Source organism: Sceloporus undulatus, chromosome 6 (assembly GCF_019175285.1).
Source record: "Sceloporus undulatus isolate JIND9_A2432 ecotype Alabama chromosome 6, SceUnd_v1.1, whole genome shotgun sequence".
Lineage (NCBI taxonomy): Eukaryota > Metazoa > Chordata > Lepidosauria > Squamata > Phrynosomatidae > Sceloporus > Sceloporus undulatus.
The window spans coordinates 110745122-110761628 of NC_056527.1; the positions used below are offsets into that span (position 1 = coordinate 110745122).

General features: G+C 43.0%; 2 protein-coding genes across 2 annotated transcripts; both read right to left on the reverse strand.

The window, feature by feature from the left end:
* Nucleotides 1-1870: 1870 nt before the first annotated feature.
* LOC121933817 (angiogenin-2-like) lies at nucleotides 1871-2311 on the reverse strand. Its single transcript, XM_042473810.1, has one exon. The coding sequence runs from the start codon at nucleotides 2309-2311 to the stop codon at nucleotides 1871-1873; it is 441 nt and encodes a 146-aa protein (XP_042329744.1).
* An 8213-nt stretch (nucleotides 2312-10524) lies between these two features.
* Nucleotides 10525-15368, reverse strand: LOC121934304 (ribonuclease-like). The gene is given in 3 exon segments (XM_042474680.1): nucleotides 10525-11618; nucleotides 11620-11828; nucleotides 15231-15368. Coding segments are annotated over 2 exon segments (444 nt in total). The 5' UTR covers nucleotides 11815-11828; nucleotides 15231-15368; the 3' UTR covers nucleotides 10525-11369.
* Nucleotides 15369-16507: the final 1139 nt, after the last annotated feature.

Consider the following 16507-nt stretch of genomic DNA (forward strand, 5'->3'; position numbering starts at 1 on the left):
TTAAGTACCATTTCCCTTGCAGATTTTCAGTTTTTCCTAATGATTCTCTTCAAAAACCTTTGACAAGTCATCTTTCTTGGCATTTCTCCCAGGCTTTCCCAAGGCTACTGTGTATTAGCCCTACATATCTGGAGGGCTACATGTTGCAGAAGTTTTGGGAAGGCCCAGGAATGGGGAAGGCAGAGGGTGGGAACATCATGTGTGACTGAGAGATGCCCAGCTGGTTTGGCAGTATTTGACCAAGTACAGCAGTAGCAAATCTCCTGGTGTTCTCTAATACTTTGAAGTACATCTGCAGTACTAAAGACTGAACAATTCTGAGAACTGACTTCTGTTGTGAAGATGTCACACAGCATGTGTTTCCCCATAGATCTGTTTGGGAGTATTAAGCTGTTCTGGCGCGCTGAAAAGGTAGAAACTTCAAGAGGTCCTGGGTATTTTTCTGAAGGTCACAAGTGTGAACAGACATTTGTGGGATAGATAAATTTTGTGTGTGAATATAACACAAAGTAGTGATACGTTAATGGAGCATGGTTGTCAGAAAATTGTTTACAGTGCATTGGGGGGAAGGAAATATTGCCACCTCCCTTAGGTTCCACATAGGGATGTAAATATTTTGAGTGCTTCATCCTCACAAATGAGGACAACTATTTTTAACTAATTTTCTCCCAGACCCAGAGAAAAGAAATATTCTCATCCAGTATTCTCACCTGTTATTTACATATCCCAAAGTGTTTCCAGAAATTGTTCTGTGCAGAAATCCAAGCGGGAGTTTAATGCAAAAATTCCACTTTTTTCAGATATCCATTGTGTGTGTTTGTGTGTGTTTGTGTTAAAAAAAGCAGACTGTCTTGGACACATAAAAACACTATTGCCTTTGGTGCGTGATGGCTTATTAGTGGACAGAACAATGCAGTCTTACACAAAAAGGTGGCTTTTTGTGCAAGATTGCTGGTTGTTGTGCAAAAACCAGTATTCTAGCACACACACACACACAAACCACACACACACCACACACAAGAAACTATGATTATTGGAAACACTTTTGCACAAACAACTCAACATTTTAACGCAAAGAGCCCATGTGGATTTCTGTGCAGAATTGCCGAAATCTAATTAGTTTAAGATTGGACTGAAACATAAACATCCAGAAATTATTTTAAAATATAATTTTAATATAAAGATGCCAGTTTTTTTAAAAAAAAAAAACAATGTGGGGAAAAACTAACTGAATCCAGGCAAAAGGCTTGGCTCTGAAACGCCTGAGTTTGAATCCCTTTGAATTCCATCATTTTTAATGTACTTGGTTAATTTAATTTTTATTGTTTTTGTGGGGTTTTCAGGCTATGTGGCCATGTTCTAGAAGAGTTTTTTCCTCATGTTTCACCAGCATCTGTGATGAAACATCAGGAAGAAATTCTTCTAGAACATGGCCACATAGCCCAAAAACCACACAAAAAACTGGATGCCGGCCATGAAAGCCTTCGACCCCACATTAATTTTTATTCTTTTGCAATCTTTTCTTTTAGAGCAGCTTCACATCCTTGGAATCCCTGTACCTTTTGGATATGGTCATTCAATTAGCTTTTTTATTTTTTTAAAGAACTTGCCAAATTTGCAAATTTCTTCATCGGTGCAAAATAAGATATTTGTTTATTTATTTATTTAAAAATTCATACTGAAGTATAAGGATATTTAATTTGTCCAACCCTATAACTCACTGACATGATTTGAATGTGAAACCTGCAAACATTCTTCACGCACCTTTGCTGGAGGACAGAATTTTAGTGAACCTGTTGCAGAAATATCTGTTATCAATGATTTGTATGACTATTTTATGCTGTAGTTGCAAACGGGACAGAAAGCCATGCTACATGAAATTGCTCTCTTCAAATCGGATAGGCCATCCTGATGGGTCACAACCAATATGAATCTGTCTTTGGCCTGTGTGCGACCAATAGCGGCATTGGCCCCGTGAAGTCCCCTGCAGCTTGCAGGTGGTGACAGACAGTTGCTCCTTGCTGAGTCTCAAAGCCCGGCGGTAGTGGGTTCCAGCCCAGCCACAGATATCCTTCAGTTGGTTCTTAGGTGCATGAACAAAGCTGTTGGTGTCTTTGCAAGGCCTCGCCATCCTCCTGCGTAGCATCATGGTCCCACAGTAGTCCTGCCCTGCTACTTTGGTCCGGGGGAAGTCTTGGTGCTCTCTCCAGAATTTCTCGTGCCGAGGATTTTGAGAAGAGACCTGGCTTGTGATCAGGCAGGTGAGCAACAGGGTGAGCATCAGCACTTCACCTCCGCTCAAGGTGAGCATCGTGTCTGAATTCAGAGGAGAAAAGTGGTGTTACACCAGATTTGTACAGACTCTGGCATATCAAACTCAGCATGTCTACTAGCAGTGTCTTCTGATCTGCTAGTAGCCTGAACAAACTGTTGTTTGGGCTTCCTTAGGCAAAACTGGGAAATATTTTCAAGGCCACCATGTTCCATTTATGTTAACAAGAGATGAAAGATAAAAATTAATGAGGATGACAGCTGGGTTGCAATTTGACACATGGAACAATTGTGTGAGAAGCCTCCAGCCCAGATCTTACTTTCAATGCTGCTACTGCTGGAAAAAATTATACAATTGCCTTAGTGATTAGGAGTGGCGCTTTATCAGTGACTCGGGGTGCATCCGCACTGCAGAAATAATCCAGTTTGAAACCACTTTAACTGCCATGCTTCAAAGCTATGGAATTCTGAGATTGGTAGAGCTCTGCTCCACTCTGGTGCCACAATAAACTACCAATTCCCAAATTCCATAGCCTTAAACCATGGCAGTTAAAGTCAAATGTGGGCTGGTTCTAGCTTCCTTGAATACCAGATTTGGAGGTCATCCCAGCATTTAAAGTTTTTTTGTTCTATGTTGTTGGTAAGCTACGTCTGATTAAAGCCCCTCTTCCCCTTTTTCTACTGAAGATTTAATTGCAGGAGAAGCTCTGTACTTACTCCCATTTGTCCTGGGAAAGTGGGATATATCAGCTTGACCAAATGGATTTTCAGTGAAACAAGGCAATGACTTCTTTGCCTAAATACCCTAAAGACACCAGATCCTGTCTCATCTTGGAAGCTAAGCTAGCTCAGCCCTGGTTAGTACTTAGATGGGAGCCTATCAAAGAATAGCAGATACTGTTGGCTATATTTCAAGGGAAATGCCAAAACCTGCTCTGAATGTTTCCTGCCTAAGAAGTATGAAATTCATGAGGTTGTCATATGGCGTACACACACACACAGCTGCCAATTCAATGCCATGCACCAGCACTAGATGGTGACAGAAGACAAGAACTGGACAGCAAGGAACCAAAAAGGTTATTCTTGGATTTGCGTAATAGGGAGGCCCTTAGGGTGAAAAAAGCTTTCACCAGGCCAATGGTGTGGAGGGAAGAACCACTAATGCTGGAATGTCTTCTTTTATAATGCTTTGAAAAACACGAAGATTGAATCTTCCTTTGCATAGATCCCCTTAGAGCTAATTCTTCGGGTATTCTCTTTCGAATTCTCTCCCCCCCCCCCACTTTTTTGTGGTTTTTTGTTTGATTGATTGATTGATTGATTTCTACTCCTTCCTCTCATAAAAATCCCTGGGACACCAGAAAGCTAATAATAAACAAAATGATTACGAGTGAAAACCTCAAACAATGTAACTGCAGATCGGCACAGCTGGATGGCATGCAACAGGCTGCTATCCTCCTTGTAACTAAGAGACTGTTGTTGTGGTGTGCCTTCAAGCATTTCTGATTTATGGCAAACCTAAAGGGAACCTATCACAGGGTTTTCTTGGCAGGATTTGTTCAAAAAGGGTTTGCCCTTGCCTTCCTCTGACTTTACCAGAGTGGGACTAGGTCATCAACTCGGTCACCAACTCAGTAATCATGGCAAAGTGGCAATCTGAACCCTGGTCTCTAAGAGTCCTAGTCCAGCATTCAGATCACTGTACCACATTGACTCTTAACTAAAGGATAGCATAGGTAACACTTTTTCCCAGTGAGTCCCATGAGGCTTTGTCTGCATGGGCCAAAAGGCCAATTTTGCCCCCCCCCCCCCCCCACCACCACCACCTTTCTGACATTGTCCTATTTGGATGATACATGGCTCAAACTCTGATTCTGATGCAAGCAATCCAGGCATTAGACCACTTAACATGGTTTAAAATTAGTTACCTGTTTCTCTGGAGCTTCTGGGAAGATCCGGAGCCCTCTATTCCCACACTACTAGGCCACCCAGCATATCCACTGCCCAGCACATCTACCATCACCATGGGTTGCTTGTTCTGAGGTCAGAATGAGGCATCCAGCATGTGATCATCACTGTTTGCAAAAGCGAGAGACCTGCGGTGGCAGCAGGTAACCCAGCAAGACACCCATGCAATAGCTTTAGCAGTAATATTTACATTTCTATACCACTTCATAGTGAACTGAGCACTCTCTTAGCAGTTTACAATGTTTAAGCCAATGGCCCCCAACAAGCTGGGTACTCATTTTACCGACCTATAAAAGGATGGAAGGCTGAGTAAACCTGGAGTTCTGCAGGGATTGAACGCACAACATTGTGGCTGCAGTACTGGCATTTAACTACTGCACCACCAGGGTTGCTTACTTCTTCCCATGCAAACTGCTTCCACAGCATGGAAATGGAGGGACAGGTAATGTGGACTGGTTGGGGCAGCTGAGAAACTAGGATACTTCGGGAAACTCCCAAGTATCCTGGCCAGTGCAGACAAGAACTAGGTCCATCTAAGGAGGAGGCATTGCATCCTAGAGAACAGCAGTGCTTCTGGATTGAACCCCTGCCTGCCAGCTGCAACATGAAATCCAGATGCATCCTTACTCTTATAGCCTTTCCACAACCTGCTGCTATCCAGGTGGTTTGGATTTATTTTCTTTCTTTCTATTTTGAGATCTCAGGGCAGTGTACAACAAAGCCCTTCTCTTCAATTTAAATCCATGTGAGTAACTGACATGATTTGAAAAAGCTAAAACAAAGCAGACTAAACAACTTAAGAAATTAAAGACAGCTTTAAATAGTTTAAATGATTTAAAAGGAATTAAAATCATGGACACACAGGGGGTTCTATAAAACCAATTAGACCCAAAAAAGCTTTTATGAATTACCATGTTTTATCATGTCTTCATTGCAGATTCTCATCATTCCTGACAATAATCATCATTAGTATTGGTAATAGTATTAATATATATCTCAACTTTTGCCTTGTATAGAATCCAGGGCAGCTTTCTACTGATTAAAAACAAGGTACTACACACACACACACATATGCAAAACCCCACAATTGAACTACAGTTGTGTTTAGAACACAACAGCTGCCTCTCCACTGCAGAATCAATGCTGTCTGAGACTGCTTTAACTGCCATGCCTCAATGCTATGGAATTCTGGTAACTGTAGTTTTGTGAGATATTTAGCCTTCTCTATCAGAGACCTCTGGTGCCATAACAAACTACAGATCCCAGGTCTCCACAGGCTGGAGACATGACAGTTAAAGTGGTGTCAAACTGTTTTATTTCTGCGAGCCGCCTGTTTCTCCTTTTCATCTTGAACCATCTATGCAGCCAAAATTTCCTAGGAAAACATCCTTCTTACCAAGATGCCTATTAAAGCAGTGAATGCAGTTTCCACACAGAGCCAAAAGTCTTCCTCATTTCCCTTCATTTCCCTGGGGACTCTTTATACACAACCCAGCTGGTCACTAGGCAAGGATCGGCAGCCCTGATCACATGGAACTGGACAATGCCTGTTCACAATCCATGGATAAATGTAAAGCAATGTTGGGATTATGAAGAACAATTGAATAAAAGCTCACAAATCCCTTGACCCCATGCATGGAGGTCTCTCTCTGTTAAACAGTAAATGCTCTTCTCCAAGTCATGGCTTCTCATGAATTTCTCTTGAGTAGAGGTGCGATACTTATATTCTTCCATATCTCATCAGGATAAAATCATGATCAATTTATTCCCTTCTCCTTTCTGGTGAATGTTCATGTATGACTAGGGTTGTGGTGAGTTTTTAAAGGATTTGGCTCTGGTTCTTTTTTAATGCTCCTGCCAACACAGGCACGAAGCGGCATGCCACTACCGATGGTAGGCTTAGGGAGTGCACAGTAACCCTAGTTCGTGTGGGTGCCACCATGATTGCGCAGCCCTGTCCACCCAGGGCATGCATCCATGACGTGTCCTGTGCAATGCATCCAAATGGCACGTATCACAGGACATGTCACCGCACCGCTGGAGGGCATTTATGGCACCTTACCAGCTGCGCAGAAAGGAGCTGCATTTTGCAGCTCTTTTCTGCACGTACATCACTGGTGTGGCAACCACACAGCCGCACCAACGATGCAAAGGAGAAAGGGGTTACCCCTTTCTCCTCCTTAGGGTCAGGGTGCCGGCGGGCATGAAGCTGCAAGGGCACCCCTTTTCCGGGCTCTTTTGCCTGGAAAAACACCAGTTTGTGGCCACAGCGCTGTGTGTGCAGTTACTGTGGCCCCAATTCTGCACTTACAGGGGCGCACAGACCCACCCCTTTTGGGCTGGTTTGTACAGCTGCTGAGTTCTCTTCTCTATAACTTGATTCTGAGTATCATGGTTAGCATACATCAGTTCCATATAACTTGGTGGGCATATCTTAATTCTACAAAGAGCATGGCTCTGTAAGCATAAATGCTGTATTTCTTCAGCAATATTATTCATATTCTTGAATGGGTAATCTTAGTGCTGCTCCTAGGCCTTGTCCAGTGATGGGAATATATTGTCTCTTGGGTCAGTTTCAGGTGAGCTGGGCAATGTTTGGCTACTGATAAAGGATCAGCAAACAGAAACAATCTGGTATAGTCTCTGTTTGTTGTCCATTGTTCATCATACCTTTGACCTGGCTCTTGTCTCTATTTCTTCCTTGTTCCCTAGCGCCCCCCCCCCCCTTCTTCTTCAAAGGACAGCAGTGGACAATCTGCAGCCTTACAGATGTTATTGTATCACAATCTCATCATATTGGCTAGGACAGTCCAACATTATGAGGAGCAGGGGGTTTCCCTCGTGCTACCAAAAGTGGTAGTGAAGGAACTCACCAAGCTGGTTGCAAATCCTTTCTTTAGATTCTCCTTAGCCAAATCAGGCTATAAACCATTTCTTCATGGGCTTATGGGTTGCCACATACTCAAAGGGAAGTTCCTTCAAAGAAGTAGAAACCAGTTGTTTCTTAATAGCCAAGAGAACATCTGATGGCCTTCATGCCAATTCTGAGTATCCATGGCTATGTGAATGTCCATGTACTGCAAATATCAGAAATTTACTAGCTGAATAAGAAAAATTACTATCAACACCAGACACTTTTCCCTATTTATAACTGGAACAGTCCTTAAATAACAGTCACGTCTTCAACGTTACCTCTTAGCCGGTGTAAGAATCCTGTAATGCTGACAGTCACTGGAATTATAGATCACTGTGCAACCTTACCAAAATTTCAGCACAATGATAATGGTACTGAAAAATGCACCATGACCCCACACCAGATGGATGGGTGAGGTTTGGAGTATTATTGTTTTGTGGAGGCAACAGTTATCACCGAATCAGACACTAATGGAAAACATTCTTATCTTAAAAGCCAAATTCTCAAACTTTAAATCAGGAGTGTGTCAAGCCAAGAAATTCACAAGAGAATATTGTGCCCCTGGTGTAAGATCTACATGGACTGCTGAAACAACAAAAGTAAAAAGCTGGGAGCCTACTAGAAGGCCATTTCTGACTTTAAAAAATAAATTTCTTTATATTAAATGGGTTGGGGGAGATCAGAGAGTCTGCAACCAATTTAAAAGGTGAATTGATACTTACAAGCAGGTAGGATTTGGAAGTCCTTGTTGGCATCATGGCCAAACATTAACAGCTGTCTAGTAGCATGAAAGAGTTAACCTGTATGAGTGATGTTAGTGATTAATGGATGCTTTTTGCATTTGCTTTGCAGTTTGAGGCTGGGCAAAGATATGAAGGTTGAGAACCAACTGGAGGAGTGGATATTTCTCTTATGCTAATATGCTTCCATGGTTCTCATATCTTTTGAGGAAGAAGAAGGGTCACACTTGCACACTCTGATTTCCTTAATTGCTTCTAAGCTATATAACCCATAGGAGCTCATCTTCCATTGTCCTTGATCTGAAAGAGTATACCCAAATCCAGTTGTCCCATATATGTCCCAGCGATGGGTATTCAATTTGATTGCCTGTTGAGGGATATTTCCGAATAGAATTAGTTGTGGGGGGAGCAATTCTACCATTGTCTGTGAGGGAATGGTGGATCCCATCAGCCAAAAAGCTTCAATGCTCCTCTGCAGACTATTGGCTGTATCATTTACCACCAATAAAGCTTGTGCTACAACAGTAATGTGTGTCAATGTCTGGAACCTTAGGAGAGGCTTGGAGCTATACCCAGTTCTGGCGCAAGGCTCTGTTCTTTGGGGCTTCCAAAATAGGCAATTCACTCTTTCGGGGGACAGAAAATCAGTAATCCTGGAAATTTTGCAGGTTGCAAAAACAGCCTGGTTACTCTGCAAGCAGCCTCAGGGGCTGCACATTGGCCTCCCCAATTTAAACAAAAACACCTAAGTCACAAATTTCAAGGGCTGTATTTTTTTTTTTAATTGCTTAGGTGAGTTCCATGTGATTCAAATTTCAAACTCTCCCATTGCCTATGGTTCCTTTTTCTCAAGAAGCTTCCATGCCATGTGTTGTGTCTGTTATTTGCTATAGCATATGGTGATCATCTCCATAGGGTATGAACAGCAACTTTCTTTTAAGATGCCACCTGCCTTGTTCCATGCATTGATATGGGCACAAGATTCAACTTTCATATCAAAGACAGCTTATGAAATTTGTGTTCCCTTGTGTAGAGCAAACAGGTGTCTTCTGTCCTATCTACTGTTGTAAGTCCTATTATACCAAGATACCTACAAATGGGAATGTTCTAACTTAATACGGCACCCCTTTCATTTTTGGAAAAGCTAATAATTTGGACACTGGCCTGTTTCTAAACACCCAATCTACTTCTGTGGTCAAATGTAGGAATCTTGTCTGAAGAAAGATGTGTAGACACTGAAACCACAGGACGTGAATTTCACAAGTTGGTGCAATGGGTTGTGATATCTTGCAATTTACTGTGTCTACATTATCAGCACTGAGAGGCATTTTGAAAACTTTGGATATTGGCAAATTGAAGGAGCGAAACTACTGTCAAAAGATTTCTACAAAGTAGGAAATTATCACAAAACCCACAAAGCAGCCATTCGGTTTCATCACAGCCATGGCACGCAGTGGAAGCAATTCTGTTGACTTTGTTAGGAAGCAAGCTGGCAAACAGCTTTCATCCAGGAAACAGTATTTGACGATCTAGTCAATTTTGGAACCTGTAGTTTGGTGAGGCACAGGAACTTTCTAGAAGGAATTTGAAACATCTCATAAAACTGCAAATCCAAGGCTTCCATGGAATGGAGACCTGGCAATTCAAATGATATCCAAGTGCTATGAGAGTGTTGAGTTATAGAGACTTCAGACAGAGGTCTTTGCCATCACTATAGTTGTTGGTATCTGCCTCTGAGGTGACCACAATTCATGGTGACCCTGTGAGTGAAACACTTCCAAGATCACTTGTCCTCAACTGTTCTGTTCAGGTTCCACAGGCTCATGGCCGTACCCTCCTTGAATGAGTCTATCCATCGAATATGCAATCTTCCTCTCTTTCTAATACCCTCCACCTATCCTAGCATTATTGTCTTTTCTAGTGAGTCTTGTCTTCTTATAATGGGCCATCATTGCTACTAAAAACAAAATGAAAGACAACAGCTCCAGAGATACCTAGTACTGGACATGGGACTTTCTGAGGAAAGGAGCATGCTGTAAAATGAAGTATAACTAGTACTAAATTTTTCTCCTCTCCTCTGGGGAACTGATTCTCTCTCCTCTAAAAGACAACTGGCACTATTTGATACTATACTGCAGTGATGACAAACCTATGGCACGCATGCCAGAGGTGGCACTCAGAACCCTCTCTGTGGGCACATGTGCCATCGTCCCAGCACAGAGTTTGCCAGAGTTTGTTACTAGAAAGCCAGAGGGACATGGCACTTTGCAATAAATAAGTGGGTTTTGGATTGTAGTTTGGGCACTCGGCCTCGAAAAGGTTCACCATCATTGCTATACTGTGTAGTACAATTGTATCTTATTCCTCAACAGTCTTGAGGGAGGTCAAGGGTAGTAAAAATATCATGAAAACTTATGGGAAAGAAGGGGAGGGGGAGATCCATAATGCAGCCCTGTAACAACTGAGCATTGAAGTAGGCATGGAATACTTGCTGTTCCCAAGGGATGGAAAGAAGTGCAACCAATTTGACTGGAACAGTGGATGAGTACTCCTATAGGTAATAGTAATGGTGGTGGTGATATAATGGTAATTCAGTTCTACATGCACAAGAAAGATTTTATTGCATGACACTGCAAGTGAAGGTATTTTATTGCATGAAGCTGCAAGAGCAAAGAATTCAGGCACAGTTCCCACTTTTCATCCAGAGAGGAAAAATACATTTTAGTGTCAGCATTTTCCATCTGCAGTGCCCTATTCAATTTTCAGCCAAAAATCAATGGCACACATGCAAATCAAAAGGATTTGACAGCATCAGTGCAAGATCTGGTGGTCGTACAACACCTCCAACCACTCAGAGCTCAACGGTATAACAAATGCTATGCTCTTAGAAGTTCAGTTTATCTCTGGTCCTTCATGAAATTAACATGCATCTTTTACATTGACAATCAGATTCCAGTTATGCCATGTTACCATTTGTGACAGCAAAGGACAGAGTTGGTAACAAATTTGTAAATGGTTTACACCACTATCAGCATCGTAGTTTCTTCCCCAAATCCATGGAACTGTTGTACTGTAGTTTGTTGTCTGTAGTATCAGTTCTTAACTAGCAGTCCTTTCCCATGCTCTCCACCTACCCTATACCTGAGTTCCCTGGAAGCAAATAATTACATTTTTATATCATTTAAAGGATGGGTTATCTTGGAGGAAAGGTTAAGGTTGATATTTTAAGAAAATATATGAATAGGTAGCTGTTACATTACTTGATGGGACAATACAAACCATCGAAGTGCAACCTTAAGAAAGAATGTCATGAGAGAGAGAAGCAATAATTTGGTAGTACCAAAATGCAACTGAAATGCTCATGTATACTACAGGTGTGCATGGAAACTTTACTCCTGATGGACTCTAATATGGCAGAAAGTATAGTATCCCAAATTGATTACATGGGAAAACAATGGTTTCATAGACACTCTCTTCTAAAGAGGTGTTTTGAAGTGAACTGGCTCCCCATTAAGACAGGCAACTCGAATGCGCTGGGTGCTGACTCTGCCTCGGTAGTTACAGGGGGGGCTCTGGGAACCTCCTCCAATAATGCGGCAAGCAGTGAGGAAGAAAGGGATGTTGCTGTCATAGTAATTCTCATTGTAGTAGGTCCCCCCATCTCTGCAGATGGCATGCACATCTGGGTGGGCTGCATGGATGAAGGTGTTGGAGGGTTTGCAAAAAAGTGGCAGTCATCCCTCTTCTCTGCATCATCAGGTTGCAGTAGCGCCGAACATCCAGTTCACTGCTGGTCTTGGGGAAGTCGATGTGCTGCCGGAGGAACTTGTCATGACGGGATTCCCTCTGAGTGAGAGCTGGCATAGGTCCCAGCAAGACAATCAGGAGTAGTAACACTGAGCTGGTGGTCCTTTGATCCATGGTACCAGCAATGCCTGTGGGAAAAGAAAAGGTAAAGATTTATTATAAAACAGCGAGAAAGAAATTTGGAGGAAGAGGAATGAGGAAATTTTCCTGCAATTGTTTGCACTGCTTGCAGTGATTTCACTTATGCGCTGAATGAAACCGAAGCTTCAGTAATAGCATCCACAGTCCTTAAAAATTCTTCAATACTCTGCCCTCTTTCATAGTTAACTGTGATTTCACTTTAACTGCCAGAGACCCATCCTATGGGTGGGATTTGTAGCTTCCTGAGTGACTTAGAATTCTCTGCTAGAGCACTCTACTGCTTCACTAAACGACAAATCATAGGATTCCATGACAGTTAAAGTGGTATCAAAGTGCTTTAATTGTGTAGTGTGAGTAGCTCTATGACATGGAACTTAGCTAGCAATTTAGCAAGAAAAGGCCGATGTTTGCTGACTGGTCCTGAGCTTGCACAAAAATATTCAAGTTGTCAGCCTATCAAGTTTGGTTGGGCTAACATTATCAATGGTGTCATTAGAGGGGTGCGAGGGTTCACAATGCACTGAGTGACTCCATCAGAGGGGGTGATACCTGGTGAAGTGGTCACTCACCATCTGCTGCCATCCATCTGATGCAGTGGCTGGTGGAAATGAGGTGCTGCTGCCTCCTGGCAGACCCTTCTGGCAGCCCCTTCCTGCTGGTCCTGGCAGGAAAAGGATGCTCTGGTGGTACAGGCAACAGCAGTGGCTACCACAGACTCCATCTCTTCACCAGAAGAAAACACAGATTGGAGCAACAGGAGGGAATGGAGGCCAAGCCAGGCAGCGGTGTGCCAGATAGCTAGGATGGGATGTAGGAGGGTGTCGAGGCAGGCAGGAGAAGGGTCAATGGTGAGCAGCCTCTCTGCCACCTGTTGCTGCCACTTCTCCTTCCACCACCCCATCCCTTCCTGCTCTCTCCCCAGGGTTGCACAACCTGACTTGTGGAGTGGAGGGAGGATTCAGCCTCTGGCACTGCCTGATGGATTTGCTGAAAGATTGGTGATGGCATCCTCCTCGTCCTCCTCCACACCCTCCCTCTCCCCTTTTGCAGGACCAAAGGTATCACCGGGGACCCTGGTCCAGACCCACTCCCACCCATCTTTGCTTCAGGGACAGGAGGAGACAACAAAACCAGGGTCCTCCCTCCTCTGGTGACTCCCACTTACTAGGGCTGTGGGGTGATTGCCTGCTTAGGGGTGACACTATGAGTTGGTAACATCAACTCTAGTGACACCACTGACAGTACTTCATAGATGTGTGTTCTAACATTTGTAGAAATTTGAAATGCTTGTTCAGGAGGTACCCAAAGTAGTTGATTGGTTGGGTCCCAAACCCTACTATGATCTGTTTTCCCCCTCTGGTTTCATTAGATAGCAAACCAAGTTCAATGAGTTTATGATCAAATGTGTGCATTTATATATCAGAATAGATACACAAATAATGACTTTGTGTCCTCGTATAGATACGTAGGCAAAAAGGCTAACCACAGTTATTTAGTAGTGATTCTTGGTGTACACAAAAACAAAACAAATGAATGAACAATCCGTTGGTTATGGCCTTTGCTCTAGTGCTTCCCCTCTTTCCAGATATCGGTTGAGCTGCTGTGATGCCATGGATCAACACATGAATATTTCAAGAGCTCACATAAGTGGTGTCAATTTGGGCAAGTGCACAACTCCTGGAAAGGAAGTCAAAGTTCTTCTTAGTATTTCTTCTGGGAATAGAAATGATTGTTAACTAATTGAAAGAAGAAGGAATTGACATAGACAAGAAAAGCCAAGAGCAAAGATGATAACAAAAAGAGTACTGGGAAAGAATATTTACCAGCCATTCTTTTCCAGTAATTTGTTTATTTCCAGGATTTATATCCATCCTTTCTCCCACAATGGGATTCAAGCACCAGAACAAGGAGATATAATCTAGAGAGACTATTTGGGAGATCACGAGCTGTTTTACTGACCCTGATCCCATCATTTAGATAAGTGGATTGTTTTCTTACATCCAGTCATAACTGGAAGGGAGTTGTTGATGAATCTTTGGAGGTGAACTGGAAGAAGGAGCTGAGAAGACAGCAGGCTAAGAAACAGGGACCTTAGGAAAGGACTGCCAATTGATTTATTCATCTGTTTTCATATAACGTTTTGGCTCTTCACATGGCAAAATCAACTTGCAGTGGAAATTCCTTATGAAATGCTTTGTTTCTTAATGCCCACAAAATATTTTAAGCAAAGGCAACAAAACAAAGCAGCTGATTGTTGGACAAAGAAGTAATCAGTCATCCACTAAAAGCATACCTTCCAACTGCCCTGTTTTGACAGGGACAGTCCTGATTAATACTCCAGTCATCCCACTTTTTCAACTGTTTTTAAAATATCAGTTTCTTTCTCTTCCTTCCACTTCCCTCCCTTTGCCCTCAGATTACTTCATTTACTGCAAGCTGAGTTCAAAGCAAAAAACTGATTTCCCGTCATCTAACTCAACAGGAGGAGCGAGGAGGAGAGGCAGAATTTTGCCCTTCCCAGAAGGTTCAGAAAAAAGCAACCTGCTGCAGCATCTTCTATGTTGTAAGCCGCCTGAGTGCCAACCTTGGGAGAAGAGCAGATATATATATATATATATATATATATATGCTTGTTTGTGCTCCCTCATTAATGTTTTGTTCCATTTTGAGCACACTTTAATGTTGCTTGGCCACATTAATGATTTAATATTCTGACTAAGGAATACAAGTGTCAGCAGCCAACCAGCAGCAGAAATAATTCTCAAACTCAGGGCACCACAACTGAAACTCTCAAAAGCAGGGCACCACAACTTTCACCTGCTATCATCGACCCAACTGTCACTGGAAGGAGGGTTAAAATATCCAGAATCCCCCAACAAGCATGGCCAGTACACTGCATCTGACCTGTATCCTGTGGTATGATGCTTGGAAGAGAACCTTTGAAACAGATTGCAAATCAGGGTTGCATAGGAGGGTTAGGAGAGACGGGAGATATATGATAGATAATGAGAGTACAAGAAAGAACTAGAGAACATCTCACACAGGGCCTAGTCTCAAGGAAAAGTATGTTGTTTGCTCCAGACAGAGGTTGGAAATTGTAAGAAAGTAGATTCAGATAAACATCAGGAGAAACGTTCTAATGATAAGAGCTGTTTGACAGTGGAACAGATTCCTACAGGGTATCAAAGCTTTCCTTCAGTGGAGGAAGTTAAGCAGAAGCCGGCTGAATTATGTGACAGGTATCCCATAATTGCACCCTGCATGGATCCTGCATTGGTTGCAGTAGATGACCTCCAATGTCCTTTCCAACTCTTCAGTGTTATGCTCCTCCTGCCCATCTCCTCACATGCCAATAGTGTGTTGCCCACACATTCATTGCAACAACTTACCTGAATCCTAGGATCCTGATCTTTTCACTTGCAATAGATCCTACCAGATTTGCAGAGCAAAAATGCCAAGCTTTTCTGTTTTGCTGAGCTGCCTTCCCTCATCTGACAAGCTTGCTTGGTTGAGACTGTGAAACAGGAGATCCAATTCCCAGAAAATCCAAAATAGCCAAAATATTTTGCAATTCAGACCTCCTGGGGGGGAAATGAGAGGCCGTATTGCAAAGAAGGGAAAGTATAATAAACAGTGAAGCACAGAGAGACAAATTGGCTGGCTGTTGGAGTTATTGTTTTTAACCAGGAGAATCTGGTTCAGATGTTTTTTTAAAGCCACCTCTCCCTTTGCCATTTCAGAAGTGATAACTGTGTTTTACACACTGACAAAACTCTGGATTTTATAAATCTAGAATAGTCAAAACTTCTAGTAAGTGTTACTAAGTGAAGAAAAGAACATCTGGAATCAATGAAATTGTGTGAGAGAGAGTAAACATCGCTAGCCACTTTCTGAAGTTACTTTGGCTTTCATTCCAGCCAAGATAGGAGGATCTGGGTCAGACAGAACAGGACAGAGTGATAATTGCTGCACAGAAAATCACTCTATTACCTTGGCATTGGATCAAGATGAGAACAATTTAACCCAGCCAACTCTCATGCTGAGTAGGAAACTTGTTTCTTGTTGCCTCCATTCTTCCTCAATGAAATCTGAATCCCATGACTGCTGCCTGGGCTATTGCCAGTTTCTCCTTCTCTGTGGTTTCCTAGGCAATGTAATTACTGGAATCTATACAACATGCCTCTTTAGGACAAGGACAGGACTTGCTGGCCTTGCAGATATCAGCCTTGTTATATATTCCATAGGCCCTGTCTGCATGGGCCAGGATATTCTGGGGCCAGTCTCCCTAGAACACAGTTGTGAAAAGGTGGTGCAGGAGGAGGTTCGGGTTGAGCGGGCGAGGGAGCAGGCAGGCAGACAGGAGGGACCAGGGGGGCGCCAGAAGGAGGAAGAAGAGGGAGGAGACAAGGCGACACAGGTGGAGAAACAAAGAGGGAAGGGGAGGTACCCGGGGCCCTTATAAGGAAGGAGGGTGAGGCGTTCGGGGGAAGGAGAGCATGCGAAAGACGGGGGCGTGGTGTGGCAGAAGGACAAGGGAGAGCACAGGTAACAAGAAGCTCCCTTCGGGTGGGGAGTCCCATCAGCCTACAAGCTGCTCATGGGCATCTTCGAGTCGGACCTCACGAAGCAGTCAAATTAGTCGACCCACGGTGGGAAGGTATCTTGG

Coding starts and splice junctions, on each gene's coding strand:
- LOC121933817 (XM_042473810.1), bottom strand. CDS start 2,311: ATGCTCACCTTGAGCGGAGGTGAAGTGCTGATGCTCACCCTGTTGCTC.